This window comes from Dermacentor albipictus, chromosome 1 (assembly GCF_038994185.2).
Source record: "Dermacentor albipictus isolate Rhodes 1998 colony chromosome 1, USDA_Dalb.pri_finalv2, whole genome shotgun sequence".
In the NCBI taxonomy this organism is placed as follows: domain Eukaryota; kingdom Metazoa; phylum Arthropoda; class Arachnida; order Ixodida; family Ixodidae; genus Dermacentor; species Dermacentor albipictus.
In genome coordinates, this window is record NC_091821.1 from 367,138,541 (window position 1) to 367,160,971 (window position 22,431).

At 44.0% G+C, this 22,431-nt stretch overlaps 1 protein-coding gene across 1 annotated transcript in view; it reads right to left on the reverse strand.

The window, feature by feature from the left end:
• The window catches only part of Fs(2)Ket (Importin subunit beta Fs(2)Ket), a 74,374-nt gene that overhangs the window by 10,632 nt on the left and 41,311 nt on the right, over window positions 1-22,431 (reverse strand). Inside the window, exons 12-18 of the mRNA XM_065438558.2 lie at window positions 21,803-22,173; window positions 20,668-20,750; window positions 20,448-20,555; window positions 19,074-19,217; window positions 14,381-14,486; window positions 8,086-8,200; window positions 1,679-1,840 (exon numbers count right to left, since the gene is read on the reverse strand). Coding sequence (XP_065294630.1) covers window positions 1,679-1,840; window positions 8,086-8,200; window positions 14,381-14,486; window positions 19,074-19,217; window positions 20,448-20,555; window positions 20,668-20,750; window positions 21,803-22,173 — 1,089 coding nt within the window. The remainder of the gene's footprint in view (window positions 1-1,678; window positions 1,841-8,085; window positions 8,201-14,380; window positions 14,487-19,073; window positions 19,218-20,447; window positions 20,556-20,667; window positions 20,751-21,802; window positions 22,174-22,431) is intronic.

Sequence of the window (22,431 nt, forward strand, 5' to 3'; positions counted from 1 at the left end):
CAGTTTATGCGGATACAAAACACATTATGTTCAATGGCCGCTGAGTCGGGGATTTGACTTTACAACTTTTAAAACGAAACTACTGTTTAACGAGGTTTTACAGTACATACCTCAATCATATTGTTACGTGAAGGGCGAGACAGTAAGAAGAGCAGCTACTTACAAGTTATATTTACAACAGCGGTTGCAGCGCTGACCGGTTAAATTCACCGCACGAGCCCAGTTCGTTCATCCTCTTTTCTCGAGTGATGGAGCCCACGCGCCTCGCTCAAACAATCAAATACCACACGCGTGTCGCAATATGAAACGAGATTACGCATGTCCCGTCTCGTACAAAAACCCGCGTGAAACTGCGAACCTGAAGCCATGAGAAGCGGCACAGTTTCTGGCAGCTCACTCATGGAATTGTCCTCTTCGTCAGGAAGGGGAGAGTGCCCGAGCAGTCAGCTGCATACTTCTACGCGTCCAGAGCAGTCCCGCGAAACTATCTCCAAAAGTGATCAACTGAGGATACTGAGTACAGAAAGTGCAAGAGCATGTGCGAAAATCCAACCAATTACCCACCACAAGGCAAGCAGATTGTTTAGTACATACATTTTCACACATGCAGCACAGAGCTTTGTTTACATGCGAGCACACAGGACTTCTCACTCGTCTGTCAAATTTCCAGTTTCATGCGGGTTGTAGTATCATGCAGAGACTGCTGGCTGCCCGCACACATCTGCTGACAGGTTGCTGCGGGGCAGGACAGGGAGCGAAACATATCCAAGTGAGAAGTTACTTTTTTTCCATAATTCAAAAAGCGAGGCAATAATTTAGGGGTGCGAAAATTATGCGAGTATATACTGTACACTGCAACCCATTTATAGCATTATCATGTAACAATGAACAGCTGCTGCACATTCAACTTTTGTGTGCTGTCCTGTGGTTAAATAAGCCGCATACTACAATGTTCCGATGCTGATTATTGGCTGTAACAGTTAAATCTGGCTACTTGTGTCTATGCGTTTGTGCCGCACATTCCATGTTGCACGCCTCTGTCACCTTTTTCTGACCTCCCTTCTACCCTTCGACGTCAGAGAGAAGATGAAAGGGATACAGGAGAGAGGTGCATGAGGTCGGCAATCCTGGGGTGTGTGGTATAAAGACAAGTGCAATAAAGTGGCTCACTTTTTTTTTTCTCCTTTAGGCAATGCAATGAAGGCGGACCATGCAGAGTGCGTGGCACAATGGCGAGTGTGACGAAGCAGTTCGCACTTTTTGTACTTCTTTCCCCAGAGGATTTTGGATTCTTTCTTTTTTAGTCGCATGCACCCAGCAGCTAGATTTAGTTGTTTAAAACTGACAATGTGGCTTGGGAGTATTGTAGTAAGCAGTTTACTTTACCATATAACACATACAAAAGTTGACAGTAGACTGGCTACTTATTGTTATATCGGATATATTGTTAAAACCGGTATCATCATAAGTTAGTTCAGCTGTACATGGAGTATTATGGGATGGTAAATGGGAGTCGGAAAGGACCACAATATAGCCGGTCCAGAACTATAAGCAGTTACATTATAAGTGGTCCAAGCTGCAGGGCTCCCAAATAAATATGATCCTAAGTGTTTGCACACCTTTAAAGCATTCGCACATAGTAAAAACATAAGTGCTTTAAAAGAAAAAGGCGACCCACCATGAAGCGCTACCCTTGAGCTTCTTGATCTCCTTGGTGGCCCAAGAAGCCAGCGTCTTGGTCTTTGTGGTCTTGGAACGCCGGCCTTGGCTCAGCAGCTCGGTGATGGCCTCAGTGTCCACCAGGGGAAGCATCTGAATACCAAATGCTGTGCACAGGTCCCTGGAGCAGGGTATTAAAACGTGGTAGCTAAAAATGATCCGTTCCCTTTTCAGTGTTGCCACATCAGCACAATTCAGTCTCCTTTAGAAGCAATTGATTAAACTGATATTGAATGTTGCATAATGAAGTATTTCAACTCCCAAAATGCTGGATTCAAGCTCCGACAATGGTATCATGGCAATCCATGTACTCCCGTGTTCCAACCAAAGGGGTGCAAACAATTGCAGGCTGTATAGCCAACATTTTAAATCCCTTCTCAGTGCAGAAAATCCCCGGGAAAAGCTATCTGATTGGCAGAAGCATAGGCCGATGAGCCTGCTCTATCGCAATGAGAAGCACCCACTACCAATGGCAATGCACATCAGCCTTTCTACTTTGCTATATTTAAAAATAATTCCTTCACTGCTATAATGCATTAGCTTAGATTTGTGGACATCTGGCCTCTGGCAGTAGTCCCACGTGCACGGGCCCTCGAGTGGCTTGCAATCACTTTTCACAAAGGGTGTTCAAATTGCAAAATTTTCTGATCGCATTGAATATTCAAGAAAAAAAATGATGTTTCAAAATCAATTCGAATATCAAATATTTCCAAATTTTAAAGAAAATGATAATACAGTTACTGACTGATCAGTCGGACACTGACAATTTGGATATGCTTGATTGTTCAGACAGATTCGTGGCACAACCACCATTCCGATAGACCTAATGTATAGGTACGATCGAAATATCAAACACCTTACGCCATGCGATATGTCGAACTCTGACTGCCCGACTTGCATATTTTCCTTTTAATATGTCACTGGTGACTCAAAACTGAAATTAGTGAAGCTTAGGCAATCTACTTGTTGCCAATAAAAGTGTAACTTTTGACTGTACTTTCTTCTATCTGTAGCTACAGCATGACAATGGAAGAGGTAAAGACCACGAATTTACAGCAAGGTTTTCGCCGCTCGATTCCAAGCCACTCTTTATAATCCACGATTCGTGATCGGCTAATCCCACTGACAACACGCACAGTGTTGCTCTGACCACTGAAGCTCAAGAAGGAACAGCATAAAAGCATAAAGCCACTGCTAGCAAACAGCGGCCAGGGACCGTCTAGGCCAGTGTTTCTCAAACGTTTTCAGTACCTGACCTCTTTTAGTATTACTAAACTTACCATGGCCCCCAATTCTTATAGGTCACCTGAAAACTTACTTTTTTCGATGTCACGGATACATTTACGTTTTATTTATTTAAGCCATTAACCACAGCAGAGATAGCTACCAAGAATGCTGGCAATGTTTTTTGACAAGGATCAATTTGAATGAGAAGGATGTACTTTAGCCCTTGAGACATTAAATCATCATCATCATCATCAGCCTCGTTACGCCCACTGCAGGGCAAAGGCCTCTCCCATATTTCTCCAACAACCCCGGTCATGTACTAATTGTGGCCATGTCGTCCCTGCAAATTTCTTAATCTCATCCGCCCACCTAACTTTCTGCCGTCCCCTGCTACGCTTCCCTTCCCTTGGAATCCAGTCCGCAACCCTTAATGACCATCGGTTATCTTCCCTCCTCATTACATGTCCTGCCCATGCCCATTTCCTTTTCTTGATTTCAACTAAGATGTCATCAACTCGCGTTTGTTCCCTCACCCAATCTGCTCTTTTCTTATCCCTTAACGTTACACCTATCATTCTTCTTTCCATAGCTCGTTGCGTCGTCCTCAATTTGAGTAGAACCCTTTTCGTAAGCCTCCAGGTTTCTGCCCCGTAAGTGAGTACTGGTAAGACACGGCTATTATACACTTTCCTTTTGAGGGATAATGGCAACCTGCTGTTCATGATCTGAAAATGCCTGCCAAACGCACCCCAGCCCATTCTTATTCTTCTGATTATTTCCGTCTCATGATCCGGATCCGCAGTCACTACCTGCCCTAAGTAGATGTATTCCCTTACGACTTCCAGTGCCTCGCTGCCTATTGTAAACTGCTGTTCTCTTCCGAGACTGTTAAACATTACTTTAGTTTTCTGCGGATTAAAGAGACATTAAAGCGGAGACATTAAATGCGGTAGTATAATTCTTTGGTTGCTTTCCAGGCAAAATTTCGCCATCTCGCATCAATAAACAAAAGAGTTTAGAGCAGGAACTTGCACGCCATTTTTTGGCCTATTGTGGAGTGAAGTGACATATTTCTGGCTAATCCATTATTTTCAGACTCCCAATTATTCGGACTTTCTGGTAGCCACCTTTGAGTCCAAATTATCGGTCAGCGACTGTAAATGTTCTGTGTAGTCAGTTTGGTCCATTTGGGCTACAGACAACCCTTTAAGCTTTTTTAACATTTAATGCCCTAAACAACTTGATGTCAAATCAACTGAGAAGCTTGTAAATAAAGAATAAAGGATTGTACCTGTTGCACCATGACAATGACATCAATAAAACAAAGGGACAGCACGTCACCAATGCACAATAGTAGTGCAACAAAAGTCATTTCAAGGCAATTCAAACAAAGTGAGATTGGTCAAATAATAAAATGTTTTGAATTATTAGAGGCAACAAATTTCCCTTAAGGCAAGGCACAGTTGTTTAACGACTGGAAATTATTGCGAAGAAAAGATTTCGAGGCATTCGCTTGAAAACTGGTTCGTTTGTGCAACCACTATCACAGTTCTACTGCAGCAAAATCCTCCCGAGTAACTGCCACTTGCATAGACGTTTCTTCCTTTAAATTGCGACTACTGCAGTGAAAGAAGTGGCACTTGTCTTTTGGAGCAGTTTTGGGAGCAGGAAAAATCACAGTTCGAAGAAGAAATACCCTTTAAATTGCGACTACTGCAGTGAAGGAAGTGGCACTTGTCTTTTAGAGCAGTTTTGGGAGCAGGAAAAATCACAGCTCGAAGAAGAAATATATGCTTCTGGAACAGCAACTTGCAGCTCTGGTGCAAAGAGGAAGCTCCACATGCAGTTAGCGAATAAAGACACAGTACGAGTTAGTACTTTATGAGAAACTATTATGTGTTATACTAAGATGCAGCCTTTTTTTTTTTTTCTTAAACTTGCTGTTCCATTTTCTTATTATACAAAAGGATGAAGATAAATGCAGGTTTAAACCAAATTCACAGTTAATTCTGCATTACAATAAAGCGTGTTCCTTGCAAACTGTCATTAGACAGTTTTAGTTTAATGTTAATGTAATAGTGGGGCTAAGGGAAATAGCGTTACCGTTCCGCAAACAAACTTTGCAGAGAGCAAGCGTTTGTATACCAACCACTATGCTCGAGAACTGTCAATCCGGGCCGAGGACGAGCTAGAGCTACCGCACACCGTGACAAGTTACAAAGAAATCACACATGTACAGAAGCGGCAGATGTAGGCTTCCCCGTCCGCATCCGCAACTCAGCCGAATGCAGCAAACGATCGTGCGACACACAAGCGGGGGTCGCTAGCACATCCCGTGCTCTTGCACAAGATGTTCCCAACAGAGCATGACACTTCATGCCCGTTTTGCAGACGATCAAAAGGCACTCTAGCACACATCCTTGCAGAGTGCACTAAGCTCAAGAACCCCCTACCACCCCTACCCCCCACCCTCCCCAGCCCCAACCCCCCTGAGCGATGGGAGGCCTTGTCGTCCAGCTCCGACCTACCTAGGGGGCTAGGGGCCAGGAACTGCTGGAGGCATATGGGACCTGAGAAGAAGGTTCCACCTCATCTGGTGCCAGCGCGCACCAACCGTTACTAAGGGCTTAGTATAAAATTTGATTCTCTCTGTCTTGGTATACAGTCACCGACCAATTTTCTGAACCTCGAACAGTCCAAACAATTCGAAAAAAAAAAAAGCTTAGAGTGGCTTAAAAACATCTCTAATAATGTCTTGTTTCATACTACGCTTGGAAGCCATAGATTTCCTTCGATTGGCACAAGAGTGCTGTCGTCTCCGTATACACTTGGCAAGAGTGTCACTTCATTCGCGATCTCCTTTGGTTTACGTAAATTACGTAAATCACGTAAAGACGTTAACGTTAAATCTGAGAAATAGCATGCATGCGCTAAACAGTATGGGTCATTTACCGCTCTGCACCATGCACATTTCAATCCCGCTATTCTGTTAAGCCCGCTATTCCGCACTGAACACACTAAACTAAATCTGCATATTGGCTTTGTTATTCCTTTCACCTGCTATAGTGTTTTATCTGCTGAACTCATGTCCACAAGTCGATATGTACAGCTGCCCAATTCAAGGACACCGTTTTTGTAAATGCGAAAGCATTATATGTCCCATGAGCCAGAAAACGCAGCGTTGTCCGCAACGAGTGGCAGGAAGAATCATTATCAGCGTGGGTTAAGTTAAGAGTTTTAATTTAAGGTGAGAAGCTAGAGAAGCCACCATGCCTTTGCATTCAAATCACAAAGGATACTTAAGTGACTGTCCATCCTTGGTTGTCCTCGCAGGCATAGATCATAGATAGGATATTGTCTGTTGTGTAGCTTGTGTGTGTGTGCCTACATCCTTGTCCCATTATTTGATTTTTTTTATTGCGTGTCTCAGCTTGCCTAGCTGTCAGTCGAGCTTGCCCTTCAAGCAGCTGCGCCCTCACCAGTTGTGCGTCACCACATTTAAAACAATTATTTCAAAACTGCACACAGCAGATTAAGAACATTAACGGAAGGCATGTAGATACCACTAATGAATCATAAAGCGACTGCAAATATCTAACACTTGTAATAGCGAGAAATCACGTGCCGTGGAAGTGCACACAATGACAAATAGGCGTCAATAAGTGCAAAAAGTGCATTTCAGCCAACTAACTGAAGTATCAGTCCTTATTTAAGTATGTCCATCACTGATCAGTTTTTTGCAGCTGCTCTGATTATTCCAACTTCCTCATGGTACTGCCGCATTCTTCAGAGACACTGGCGGATCCAGAAAGGAAAGGAGGTCCTGGGCCCTGCCTGAGATACGCTCATATACTTCAGCGCCGCCGAAGTGGAACATGTTTTACTTTATTCCTTTTTGTCAGCTCCAATATTCAGAGCAGGTGTGTGTTGGCACAGGAGTGGCACAATACACGTGATAAGTGACACTTTGGCACAGCATGTAGCAGCATTTTCTTCACGGTGCAGTTTAGTGCAATTGGCGTAGCACTTCCATGACTGCTATTGTCGTCACTCATAGGTACAATTTTGAATATTCACACACCCATACTTTTCACTTAGTGGACCCACAGTTTCTATTGGAATTAAAGGAGCGATTGATCGAACAGCAGTAACGCATCTGATCACTCAAAGAATTACAGTCACTGCCCTTCTGCAGCTTCTAATTAAATATAAACAGCCGTCACACAGACGTTCCTGCAGTTAGACCGACTCTTGTCTTCAGTTCAACCCAGAAAATATTTGCACACGGTCTACATTTTGCAGGCCATTAGAAAGTCGCACGGCATAATCTAGCTCACATGTAGTGATGCATGAACAAACCAAAATGGAGAACTTGAAAGCACATGCCACGACTTTTTCTTTTTAGTTCCTGAAAGGGCGAACTTCGTCCTGTATCCATAAGGATACGGTGGAGACTGACATAGAAAAAGGACGTCCCCTCCTATAACACAATAAAGAAGAAGACTGCACTATTAAAGCAAGGGCACACAAGTATTGAATATGACTCATGTTACGACAGGACAGCCGAATTCAGGATGCTAGAACAAGCGACTATGAAAACGTGATGGCAGATGGTCAGCTCAACATCCGAAAAATTGTGGAGCCGACGAGAAAATTGAGAATCGTAGTATAGTGCATCCTTGCGAAACAACTTGATATGCACAAGGTTCTGCAAGGTGCAAGCAATCAAGACTGCTTACTCGTGAGCAAAGTGCATGCTGCACGCATCCAAAGACAACCTGGAGACACTTTCCAAATACTTTGTGCACTTATCCCACAGCATGTGACCACCCACGAGACAGGTGTGCACCCATGCCACCCAGAAAGTAAACTGCAGTCAGAACTATGAAAACATTCTTTCCAGTGAAAAAATAAAGAGAGCACGAGCTGTTTCTTCCACGGAAGCTGGTACGGTGATGGTTGCGATCGCATTCCTGCGGCTTTTCTCCGATTCAATGCACGCCATACTCATTGAATTTTGCCCTGTAAAACTTTTCTTTAAGACAAAAAAACATTTTTGAGGGGTTTAAGACTTTGCTATTTGTAAATGCCTAAAGGGCTAAGCCCTTAGAAAGGCCCCTATCTGAAAAGCAGACATACCCAATGAGTCCAGCGCAAGAGGCGATGTTGGTATCTGAATGGTCGCTGTCGACAGCAATCGAAGAGATAAAGTTTATAATATGTGGCACGTGGGGCAGCAGCAGTTGAACATCAGCTGTCAGGAGAGAGAGGAAAAAATGTTCTATGAATAACACCACAATGTTCAATAGGACCAAACACACCACAGATGCTAATGTGAAATAGTCAACATCCATTAATTCAATCTTGACAGTACTGAGAGAGTGGATGAATAAGCCAGTGGACTGAATTAAAAAAGAAGCAGAGAAAACATGCAAACACACCACACTGTTTTATTTAACAGTACACTCAAACTTCGTTGTAGTGAAGTTGAAGGGGGAGCCGAAATTTGTTTTATAGATTACTGCCCTTAACTGCAATACTATATGTCCGATAGGGTGCACAACTTTAAATTTGCAAGAAGGAAGGCCGCTTCATTGCCCACTGTATCACTAAGCAGCCACATCTGCAAGAAAAATTTAGTAAAGATCTTCCGCTCATTCAATGCACACAATGCCCCTTTTATCCTCTGCTAGCTCTTGTGGGAAAAAGAAGTCTATGATGCTCATTTGTTTCAAATGGCGCAAGTAAGAGGCCTCCTATTCATCAATGCATTGCAAGATACATTGGTGTTGCTTTCATGGTCTTCAGAGGTAAAATAACAGCAATGTTGGCACACCAAACGCATTCATCGCAGTCCATGGTGTATTCATAGTCACTCTTGTTGCTTCATCTGGTGACAGTGGTCACAATATTGCTGTCGGACAGTTCCTCAATCATCACTATGTCAAAGCTCACATAATAGCAGAACGATTCACTGGGCCGCAGCAATACTGGTGTCACTCAGCACATTCCACAATGCTTCAACTTCCTGTGCAATGTCATTTTCTTCTGCAGCGACAGCTTCTGCAGAATCGGCGCTAGCAGAGTCACGCATAGGCACCTCTTAGCAAGCTTGCCGAAAGCTCCCGGCTATTCTGTTTATGGACTTGTCCATGTGGCTTGCAGAACCTGAATTTCCATGTACAAGTAGATTCTTGTTTTTCACTGCAATCGTGTAAAGGAATCACAATGAATCAAGCACTAGTGGTAGCCTTCATTGAACATTACGATCCCTCAATCAAGTGGTAGAATTAATGAGGTACAACTCAGTGGTAGAAAAAGTTTGATGCTGCGTAACTTGGCACTCAACTGGTGGGCTGTGCAATTGCCAAGCCTGGGGCACACTTTGCAGTTCTGCTTCAAGAACCAGCATCTGAAAAATATCTGCAAGTATATTGTGCATCATCTGTGCTTTGCAGCTGGAGACATACTGCTTCTCCTTAAAACATCAAGGTGACATAGCTTTGCCTACAACAAGCCAGCACCTTCTCAGAGCCATCCATGTACTCACAAAGAAAAGCATAGTGACTGTTTACTGTGCTTGCCTCCGTGGCATAGCTATATTTGAGGGCTGGTGTTTTTCTTCGCAACATCTGGAAAAGCAGCCATCTCATCAGCATTGAAAACATCCTTTCTCCAGGTATTTCAGAAGCAAGAGCCCAACAGTTCCTTCAACCCCAGCCACTCCAGCCTCTTCGTCGGCGAACTGACGTTCCCAAACTACGTTCTTCCGATGATGTCATGTTGCTCCTTAAGATGCTGCAACCAGCTAGCATTGGCAACGAAGCTGCCACACGCTGTAATGCGAAAGAAATGCTTTGCCTTTCTCTGCAGGCCAACTCCACTTAGTAGCACATTTGCAGCCCTGGTGTTAAAAAACACTTTTGTATATGGCATCCCAGAATGCTTTGAACACAGCAGCTTGCATGTTTTTCCAGCTTCCCTATACATCACAGGACGCAGTATTTGTGAGCGCTGCACAGCTTCCCAGAATAGTGAACCACGTGCTGACTGCGATGTCAAAGTCTTGTGCAACAGGAGACTTCTTCACAGCTGATGCGACAGCCCCTAAATAGCAGCCTTCTGTTTTAATGTGATAGTCTTTTGCTTCCGCATTCCACTTTGTTAGTTTATATGGGAAAGTGGCAACACGTCGAAAGATGACCACAGACCACACTGTGCAGTGAAGCCTGTCGTCATTGAGAAGCTCGTGGCACACAACACAGTACGCCAACTGCATGGCAGCAGATTGGGCCAATCCGCTCGATCCAGCACTCTCATGTGGCCTCCCCAGTATGAGCGAAGAGCTTGGGCACACAGCCACTGCTTACACGCAAAACGTTAGGTGTGCGGTTGTGAGAAGAGAAAGAGTAGTGTTGCTCAACAGTGTATCCAACAAAGGAGTATTGAACTGCCGCGCCAAAAGAATGTTGAAACCCGTGAAAAAAAGAAATACTCTGCCCGCAATACTCAGGTATTCCAAGTTTGGGAGATGAAGTTTAAAGATGAATCTCTATGAAAATTTCAAGGAGAATTACATTTACTTTGTTGTACCCATTACTTAATGATATCCTGCACTGTTAAAACGAGGTTCGAGTGTATTTATCCAAATCTGATGTGCATCTTATCAAACAAAGACATGTAGCATGCTTCCAATCCTCACAATGAGGAAAAGATTTACCTTGACAGAATGCAAATTTATTTACACTTAATATCCATCATCGTCGTTCATACACAGCTCTTTTTATGACTGTCTACAGGCCACAACATGTCCTCTGTGTAGTCCATTGCCTCTGATATTCTGCCTGTCCCAACGACTCTCCAATAGCAAACAGGATGATGGCCCATGTACGAAACACTCCACCAGTTCGTCCCATGACACACAGAAAACTTTGTTATACTGTAAACATGTGACAACTCCACTGCCGCTCTCTTAAGATATAAAATAACTTATTTATTTATATAAATAAATATTTTTAAGAAGCTTTCATAATTTAAGTCTGAGAACGGCATGATGACTGTCTCTGACGGTAGGCAGTTGCCAACTCTGCGAACAGGGTTTTGGTTTCATACCACGTAGTAACATGCAGGCAATTCTTAAAGTCAATTTTGTAGAAAAACAATAGCACATTAGAAACACAATGAAAATTCATGGTGAACCATCGCTTTGCCTGAAAATCTGCTGAAGGCAAGTTGAATATCAGTGTTCAGGTGATAATGTATATATGACGCATTTACTGTCCTTGAATTGTAGTGCGAAGTGACACATGCACATACCAGAAGCAGGCAGGATGAGCACTCATCCTGTCTGCTTCTCGTCTGTCTGTGTCACTTCACGCTGCAATTAGAATATGTTACCGTATCAACTCGCCCAACTTTCTATCCTTTGCATTTACTGTCCCCTAGCGTGCTGCCGAAATTGATACTGCTGCCACTGTGGTCGCCAATAAAGTTGTGCATGGCCATGCCGAGCATTTAAACTTGACCTGTCCAGCAAGGTCGAATTTCAGGACTGATATAAAATTTTTGATCCACTGAAATATATGGGCACTGGCTAGGACCCTTGCGCCTGGATCAAATTAAATGCAGAATCACACCATGTCAAATTACAGAAATGTGTGTAGTATTAAACTATTCAATGTAAACTTGGTTGGCGGAGTACAGTCACTTCTAAGCTAGGGGGGGAAAAAAAAGGAAGCAATGTAAGAAGGGTGGTGAACTCGAAACAAAATATCAGCACCAGCTTCATTTGATGTCATGAAACGCTTGCCTGGGTCTAGTTAGTTGCTTACCTATAACGAAAGGTTACACTACTCTAGTAAATCAGGCTAGACCTCGAAACTTTCACAAAGTCAAGGTTGAACTAAAAAGAAAGCAATGCAGGATTGTAACTGCTTGGCCACTCACTCTGGTAGCACATGCACAAATGTGGGAGCTCCCATACAGTGAGTTTACATTTTCTTCCCTCACGCTACATTCTTTTTTCTTCCTTCTCTTTCTTTCTTCTTTTGCTGTATTTTACTTCCGTTTGCTAACACTGTTCACATTTTCCTTCTTCCCAGAGTGATCAGCAAGGGGTGAGAGGGCAGTGTTCCCAAAGGCCTGAGAGACTATGGACAGCCTCCCAGGTGTGCTTGATTGGGGTGACAAACTGTTCAGCACTATTAGTCAAACCTCTACATACCAAACACGAATACATCGAATTATTGCGTATATCAAACACTTTTTATATCATCTGGAAATCGCATGCAACAGAGTTGGAAGTGGAATGGATATACAGTCGCCGACCGTTTATTCGGACCTCACAGGGACTGCGGAAATGTACGAATAAACAGGTGTCCGAAAAAGCAGATTAGGAAAAAAAAAGGAAATCCTTTATTTCCACGCACTTATTCGGGCTCGGCAGTAGGCTTGAAGAAGTCGTGAATGCACTGTTACATGCTGTTCCATTTACGCGCAATCAGATAAGCCTGAATCTTGAAGAAGGTCGTATGGTCATTATAGGCAGCTGAAAGCACAGTCACTGCTTGTAAATGCTCCGCATGCGACAGCAGCGTAGCGCATAGTGCGTCGTCATCTGACTCGGAGTCATCGTCGGGCAGTGCAGCAGAAACCTGACGAATGGTCCCGCCGTCGTTGAGTTCTGCGCATGTCATCACAGCAGTGTCAGCACCTGGGAAACTGTCAAATGAGACGGTGTCCAGAATCGCAATGCAACCACTGCGCAGGTCTCGGCAGAGCGTTTTGGCGTCAGTAGGGAGCACATCGGAAGGCGACAAGTCCTAGGCCTCCCGGCACCCGCTTGCTGGCATTTCCCAGCGCAGTCTGCGCGGACACTGTCGGCGCCATTAGAAACTTGACGCGATGTTTCTGTATGCCGCGCTGGTTCAACACAGCCTCAACACAGCACACAAAACAAACACCACCACGCCGTCACGCTGATGCAAGTCGCACAAACGAAAAACGCGGCCTACTTACAGCATCGTGCACGAAGAAAGAAGCAACTCGGCTGCTGGATTGTCTTGACAAGGCTCACTAAACTGAGGCCGGAAGTGCTGTAGCCACGAACCAGGCAGAAACGAAGAGCGGCGATTTGCAGTAGCGCCACTTCGTGAGGCAGCAAAGAGGCTCCGTTCAAAACAAAAATGGCGTTCAGCATGTCTAACCATGCGCCGGTCAGAGTTGGTGCATGGTGCTCTCGATTGAGTTGGCTCAAGGAGTGTCCAAAAAATCAGACAAGAGGTTGCAAGGTGTCCGAGCTTTCGGCAGTTGTTATACATTATGGTCTATGGGGAGAATGGCGGTGCCGCGAAGCAGACCGAATAATCGAGCATGTCCGAATTTTTGGAGTCTGAAAAATGAGTCAGCAACTGTATCGAACTCTGCCACCTCAGACCACATGCACTCTGTTGACAGACCGCGAGCTTTCCCACAACACTCTCGAAGATAGCGGTAACACGATGGGCGTTACCGACTGCCACGCACCATAGCTGCACACAGCGATTGTGCCGATGGAGCCACTTGAACGTAGCGGCGTATGCATGCGGCGGCTTGGCTAGTTCAACGTCAAAAGCACACTACATCTGCCATGCTAACTCCTCCTCAGAGGGCCACGTTCTATGCCTGCTGCACCTCACAAGGAATCGCGGTTTGATTCCACAAAGACGTGCGAAAGTGCACATTCGCTGAGCTCACTCATAGACACCTTGGCCGACGCCACTTCATACTTTATAATTGACAGTGTTTCAAAATGCTTCGACTGACAGAGGCGGAGGTTGCAGTGGAAGTAGCAGCCAGACGAAGACACTGTCGAGGTTGATCCTGCAAGCATTGACGTTGCCCTGCTCCCAACTTCAACTGAAGCTGTACCTGCTTTGACCCTTCTACGCCACCTACTGCAGCTGAATAGAAGGCACCGGCCTATCACTCATGGGTCGTTTAGACTATGTTGAGGACACCATGGTGAAGTATGCGGCTGCCAATAGGAAGCAGGCTACACTACTGCAGTACTTTCAGCCAAAGAAATAAATACTTTGTTTGAAACTTCAAGTGAGTATTTACTGTGCCGTGATTGGTTCACTGATCGATTGGTACAAGTCTAATACATGTATTTTGCATGATTTTTTTATACTGACTTCGGGCTACACCAAACTATTTTGCAACCACTGCGTTATTCAATATATCGAGGTTCAACTGTAAATTCAACTTGCTTTTATTTTCCAACAATCATTTACTTCTATTCACACCAAAATTGAGAAACAAAATGCAAACTACTCAACTAGAGAAATGAACTAATGACCGACTGTACAAAGCAATTCTGCACATCTCTCCAAGGGTAAAGGCTTTCAGTGTGCAAGTGTGGCTATACAATTTGAAGCAGCATGAAGATGCTTACCATTCGGAGAATTCTGGTCTCCCTTGAGTCCTTGAACAATGCCGGTGTAAGCTTCCAAGCAGCCTTCCCGCAACTCATTCAGGTATTCTACCATCTCATAGTCATGCTGCACAGATAACAAGCATAAAGAAAGTAAAAGTTCTGCAGAAAAGGTATTATGTTATCAACTTCAAGTACGAGTGTTGTTTGGACAAACCAAAGGTTCTCAAACTAGATTCCGGGAATGGCATCTTAGGGTTTTGCAAGTGGTCAGAATGAATCCAACCCCATCCCTTTTTTCCCATCCACTTCTGCAATTCATCGATTTAGAGAAGAAAAACATGTGCATTGCGTTTTGAATTTAACAAAGCCATTGAATGCCACACCCACACTTCAGTCGTCAGGGAGCAGCGACAAACCCACAGCAGCCACACTGGAGACATTTAATTTGTGCTCATGAGCAGGAATGAACTCCGGGGTTCGGAAAGCCGAGCCACTTCCGAATTTAGCAGCATTCGCCTGGTCAAGTCTTGTTGCCCGTAGACGATGATATTGGTTGTTTATTGGCATATCGTAACAGACATGCGGGGCGCATTCACACATTGTTTAGGATTTAGGCCCATTCGAGTCAGCACAGCAGTTTTGATTGAGCCCGATTTGCCACGACATTGCATTGGATGTGCAATAGAAGCACAAGACAAGTGTTTTGATGTGCACGAGGAGCATGGCTGCACATCGGATGATGCAGGCATTTAGGCTTATCATTGTGATCGGTATTATTCTGCAGAACGAGTGAGTTCTGACGTTTGTAAAGAATTGAAGATTTTGTGCAACCGACAGTTCGCTCGTGTGAAGACCACGTTTATGGAAGAGAGCAGTAGCCGTATGGTTGGCAGGTGCTGCATGTCGGAAAAAAAAGGAATGTGGTGGCAGTTTACCCTGGTTAGGCATCCCCGTTTTTAGAGACATGCCAGCACATCAGCACTCACAGTATTGAGAGCGCAGCAAAGGGACAGGGTTTCTGCAGTATGTTCAATGAGGCTGGTTGGTTCATTTAAATTTAGAACAAAACAGGGACAGCGCAACACAGGACGAGCGAGTAAAGAGCTCTGTCCTGTGCTTTTTACTCGCTCGTCCTGTGTTGAGCTGTTCCCGTTTTTTATTCTAAAGGGTTTCTGCAGCACTCTGGAAAAGCTGATGGGGTTCCCCAAGGCTAGAATGTTTGAGAACCCCTAGGTTAAACAAAACCCATATAGTACAGACCACATGCATCCGCAACTTCAGGGGTCAAAGAGTGGCTACATAAATGGATGCAGTGACAGACTCTGCAAAGGCACCAGAGATTAGTGCGATGCCCAAATCAACAGGCTACAATGTAACAGTGCAACATTGTAATACTGTCAGCACAATCCAAAGCAATCCAATCTAGTGTATTTCATACTGGAGGATTGCAGCATGTTAAACAAGCTGAATAGGACATGGAAATGCTGCTTTTGAGTGCTGCGACTTGCTCCTGAGATTTGTACATTCATGAATTATGCATCACTTAGGAGCTGTCAGCACTGATAGCAGCATCAGTTGCACGAAAATCTAGCATTTCATAAACATTCAGGCAATACTCATTCATATCAAGTCAAATTGGGTTTGAACCAGGTACAAATTCCGCAAATTAGACATCACAAGGTACTTTCCACAGGCATTCTTTTCCAAACACGCTTAGCTCAACTAAAGTGCAGACATTGTTTTTTTATACATATATACAGTCGATAACCTATAATTCGGACTCCACGGGGAACGTAAATAAGTCTGAAGTATCGAATGTCCAAAAAAACGAATGTATCCAAAAACATAATTTTATTTACGTTTCAAGGCCCCTGTGCAAGGAATAAGTGGTCGATTCGTTGCTTCATACACTTCCGCTTATGTGGAACCGAGTGCGCCTGTATTTCTGCCAGTTTTGTGCTGTCGCTGTACGCCAATACAAGGACTGCAAAGGCTCGAGTGAGATCTGCATGTGAATGCTCCGGAGCACACGGCACATCATCGTCATCCAAGTTAGAGTTGCTGTTTGACTTTGGAGAACTTGCTTAATTATTTCGTCATTGTTCAGTTCATCATAACCGTGCTGTCGTTGTCTGCACAGTCTTCAAATGTAACGGCAGCAGAAATCCGCACACCGCAGCATAACAGGTCATCAGTGATGTCCACATTTCAGCTCATTGTGGTAGGTGGCAGTTGAGGCTCTTCAGTTGCAGAGTCTGGCTCACTCGGACTGCAAGGGCACCTTTGGTACCACTTGATGCGGCCTGTCGATAAGTTCACGAGAAAGACTTCTTGGAGCCAGCACAGTGTTGCCTGGAATGCAAGCTAAACAAACAAGCACAGAATGGCAGTACGCAGTCCGAAAGGCGAATTCAACAAACAGAATGGCGAGAGCAGGCCTTGCGCGGGGTTGCAAGAATAGCCAGTATAGGATGTGATGATCACGATGTTGATGTAACCTATGATTCAGGCAAAGCCTCCAAGATTGGCATTTGCAGTTAAATCTCTGAGGCCATGCTTAACATCTCATCGAGGTTGCCAGAGGAGATAATGGCGGCAGAGTCGGCATACCCTACAGGTACGGACGAAGTCTGGATAATCGAATGTAGAGCTGGTGGCTGTCCGAAACATCGGTAGTTTTTACCCATAAGTCTAAGTTGGCGGTGCCGCAAAGCTGTTCGAATTACCGAGCATGCCTGGATTATCAGTGTCCGATTTATCGGCTGGCAACTGTATTACATACACAAATACAGAAACCAACTAAGGACATTAAAGGGACTGGTAACTGGCCAGAATGGGTTGCGAGACGTTGATGGAAATGAAATGACCACGAATCATAGTGATAGATTCCAGCACAGTGTTCGCGATTTAAGTAATAATTGTAATTTTATGTTGTCAAAGAAAGTCTCAAAAACCAGTAAGTGGCGAGATCGGTGGTGAAATCTTGGTACTTCGGATGTGTTCCACGAGATTATTGTAAGTCAACTGCTATTAATTACAGCAACTTTATTGCTCAAAATTGCAGTTGGCATATTATTAGAGACTTGTACATTATCCTGTGCACTGAAAACTAAAAATGCACGCATGGCTGCGGCGACATGCAGCATCCCATATCACGTGTAAAGGCGTCATTTCATTTTGACTGGTTAAATACAAAAGCAGTTGGACAGGAAACCATGGAAACACATAGCTATTATTGCGGAAATGATATAATGTTTCGGAAAACATGAATCGCAGAAACATGACTTGATAAACAAAATTATACTTTGACGCAATAGTTCTGCGAAAACCCGCAAGTTGGAGACAATGTGGGTGGATGTCCAAAATTATACCTTGTTACAGCACGGCCACACTTGTCGTCGGCCTCCCATTAATGCCAGCATACAATCATTATCGCGCTCACCTATCACCGATCTCAGCATGCATCTAGTCAGCGACTACATCCTCAATGCAGATCGAAAAATTATAATAAAAAATGTTCCAGAGCGTTTTCTGCATTGGTACTTCATGATTACAGTGAAATCTCGTTACTACGAACACCACATTAACAAACTTTTCAGAAATCCCCTGCTGACTTATAGTTTCAATGTACCCATATTTCAGTACTATGAACTTCTGAATAACAATCATTATTCAGTCTCCTTGTGACATTAACAACACCTCAGTATTACAAACAAATATTCCGAAATCTGGGGATTCTTAAATTTCCGTGTATCCTTCATAGCAGCCGAAATGGTAGGCTAGCAGACAACAAGGCGGAGAGAGTGGATGTCGCAGTGCATCGGTTTGCAAAACCCGAGACCACGCCCGAGAAAAAAGCGGGCGAGCAGAGGCGACAACACATCAGGTTTTGCAAGCACATGCTCTACCAAGAATAGTGTCGCCTAGCAATGGAGGCACGTCTCTTCCTTCTTTAACCCTTCTTTCTGTGGCCATACTAGCTACATGCGCGGTGAAATGTAACCTCCATATTCACGAGATTCCACGCGGTCACACTTTGCTCTTTCCAAACGGTGTTGCTTATGCACACTTTCGCTTTGACATAGTTCAGGCGTCCACCTTGAGCAAGACAGTCGTGGTGTTCACAGCAAGAAATGTAAAAAACAAACAAAAAGCAAGAAACATTGTGCTTTGCAGATGAAATGGAGCTAGCTTTTCGTGGGTAATTTTCTCAATGTCAGCGTCTGTTTTGTGTGCGTCACTCTTATTATACGGTGCTTCGGTGGTGCGTGGCGGCAGAATCTATGGAAAATATCAACAGCGCATGCCGAGAGCCAACAGCGACGTCTTCGTGGATAGCTCATATGGTCACAGCTTAGGAACTGATGGATTGATGAGCGGAATGGTTAATTTTGGGGCTTTCACTATAACCCTATTTCAGAATAACAAACAATTTACCGCGGTCCCTTGAAGTTCGTTATATTGAGATTTCACTGTAGACACTGACCGGTAAGCTTTCCATTGCATTAAAAAATATGGGTACCATGATAATGGATTTTCAGTCCTTTTAAATGCTGCATGACAGGGATGGTAGTTATCCCGAATTGAGACTCACTAAAGCTTAGTTGCATAAAACTTTGAAGCCAACACCTAAAGAGAAAACTGCACTGACATCAGTCAAAAATCTAAAATGTAGCAGAAAGCACAACAAGAACAATCCTTGTCACCTTACCTTGTCAACATAGGCTACAGAGGCTTGAGCCAATGTTTGAAGCACAATGTCCAGGAACTTCTTGAACTCTGGTCCAATGGCCAGGGCAATATCACCAAAAACTGACAGGATCTGAGGCTTCACCGAGCGATGTACATTATTGTTCTGGAAACAAAATGCCAGTGCACACTTTATAATTACTGTCATGGCTGTAACACTGTTTTCATTTGAGCCTGAGTAGAACAAAAGGTTCTATTAAGCTTAGCTTCACATTTACTGGATTATAACAAGTTTTTTTTTTCATTATTTTCGTTGCTTGAACTCGACCCTCATGTTACACTCACATATATTCACTCACATTACACTCACATATATACACACGCACATATTCTCATGTGCCGATTTTCAATGCCTTGAACTATGTGCATAAAAATGCATCAAACTTTTAATTCTGGTACGTTTATTTCCTTTCTTTATTGTTGTTATTCATGAATGAAGAGTGCATATATACCAACGCAAAATTTTTTTTTCTCACTTTACGGTCACCCTAGAAAATTACGGTAATTTTTTTTTCGAAATAAGTCCCTAAGAAGAATCGGAATCTGTAATAAAAAAAAAAATCGACCCTGGGCGGTTGCACATCGCAAAAAAAATCGACCCTCAAAGGGTTAAGCATTGCATTTTGCCTGTTCACTGCGATGCAGGAGTGTTACGTGGTCAAGCATAGGCAGTGTACTACAGTGAAGCACACCAAGAGTGGAAAGGGGCCACTGTCATGGGACACAGTGTCTATATATATACCTTAATTTATACACATGTGCACCCTCGGTCTCCCCTCATAGTGATAGCACCGATAGACCTTATAAGTGCACTGGCAGGTCTTTAGAGCCATTTCAAACGCACCTGTGGCGATTTGAGCCCTTGGGGACAGTAAAAGGCATGCATTCATTTTTTCAGACTGTCAGATTTTTCTGACGTTTTCACAGCCACTAAGGAGTCCGAAAAACCGGATGTATTTTACTCAACTAGGAATGCTTTCTGTTGACGCACCTGTTTGTGTATGTGTACTTCCAAGAAACCTAAACTTTCTTCTTCGGTGAGCCTCAGCTGCATTGCTGCATTTTAATGTAGATACCCACAAGCAATTTTTCAAACTAAATATATGCAAAACGTGCAAAAAAAGGAGAAAAGAATAAGAGGGGAGGGAGGAAGCTGCAATTTAACAGGTGCCAACAAGGGCAGATTTCGTTATGAAAGAAATACTATGTGCCAAAAATGCTTGTTAAATCTTTAAAATACAAGAGCAAACAACCCAGTCCCTAGCTACAACAAAGCTTATATCAGCAGTACATACCTGAAATGACAAAGAGAAAAGAAAAGCTTCCACACACTCACCCCTAAGTTTTCCAGCAGCATTGTCATAACGTCGTCACAGAAGGGGAGGACCTGAGATCCCAAAGCCCTGCAGATGTCGCCTGTCAGACCCACGGCAGCTGAGCACACCTATAAACATTTAAAAGATGACGGAACACAGGTTTCAATCAAATACCATAACACAGGGCCATGCAGAATATGAAACATTTCTTCCAACAACAGTGAACTCTGAGCACACTACCTGGTATTCTGCATGGTTCTTGAGACCAATGGCCAGAAAAGGCCGGAAGGCTTCCATGTACTTGACAAACTTGTCGCCTAGAACTGCATTGTCAAAAAGAAAAAAGAAAAAAAAAGGAGCAATGTGCAGAGTGTATGAATGCAGAACTGCTTGGTGCAGAAACTAGTGCCATCTGCAACAATGAGAACCCTATTTCACAAAAGGAACTGCATACAACAGTTGAACTTTACTTGCAGTAACTTGTTATGGTATGTAGCTTCACTCATCTAAACTAGATTTAAACTGGCCCAAAGAAACTTTTCCTGCCACCACAAAATTCACAAGCCGTTGACGTTATGAATTAAGAGAGGTCCCCCTACGTGAATTAATAAAGTGCTCTGAATCATCCAAGTGATCTAGCTACGCAAGCTAGTGGCATTTGCCAAGGCTTTCAAACTCTGCTGAAATGGCTCCCATAAAGTTCGTTCCACACATGCCTAACGGACACCTCAGAAATTAATGCACATGTCAAATTAAAAGCCCAGTGATGACAGCATTTGGTTGTTCTGATTGATCATGACAAAATCATGTCACACTTGCAACATTAGAAGCTACCCAAATCTGCAATTGCAGAGTACAATTTAGAAAGTGAAGAATGCTTGAGTGGTACTGCCACTTCAATGAAATTGTTTTATCGCTGGTTGGGTTTCAGCCTTCAACATTGGATAAGCCTTGCCTCTTGCAGCATGAGCTGCACCCCTCTCATCTTCCCTCCCCTATCCAAGCAAGAGGTTATTTATTATGCCCGATTTTTGGCAAGACAGCCACAGTATGGCCTGCAAACACTTCACAAAGCTGACTAAACCATGCCTTAGTGGCTTGTGTCAGCACTGACCGCCACTTCCCATTTCCACAAAGTAACGAGCAAGCCTACTCAACATCTTCAAAGCCAAACTCCACTTTGTGTGCATTTTGAATTGCTTGCATCAAAAGGTGATTACAAGGAGTTTTTGTGCACTCAACAGGCTTCGTTCTCTGAACACGTACTTTTCACATGCACCTTATGCTAAGTAAAGGCAGCCAGCAAGACTGGCAAGGCAGAGGATGCAGCGAGCAGCAGTGGAAGACGAAGCCACAAGAGCTACATGGCCAGTACCTTCAACAAGAGTGGAGGCAGCCATGAGCGCATCCTCCTGCACACCTCCGCCTGCACGGCCACTGCTCGAACTGAACATTTGCAGCAGGGCCGCAACCACGGCATCAGATATCTTTGGAGCATCCTCCAGGGTCATCTTGCGCAGCACACTTTGCAATGTGGCGCACAGAAGCGACTGTAGGTCGTTGTACTGAGCCCGGTCAGAGCTGCTCTGGATGTGGCCTTCCAAAGCCAGCACGTGCTGCAGCCGCTCCAGGATGATCATGGTAGTGCGCTGCACCCACACGTAGCAATCACGCGGCGAGTTTTTCACAAGCTCCATTAGAGCCTCATACGCCGCACTTCGGAGATTCGCCTGGCCTCCGTCTGCCCTGCAAGGCGAGGCCGCATTCATTGATGTCAGTTCACACGTATTCCAGCTTTGAGCATAGCAAGTGGCCTATTTCAACACCAAGTGCGCATTAAAATATATATATATTACTTTTCATGTTTGGTCCCTATAGAAAAAGTTTTTTCATATCCCAAGGTGCTATCATTCCAAGGCTATTAGAATAAGTTTAACTCCATTAGTGAAAAGGAGGATAATAGACCCCAAACACACAACACACACATGCACGCACACTTGTAGC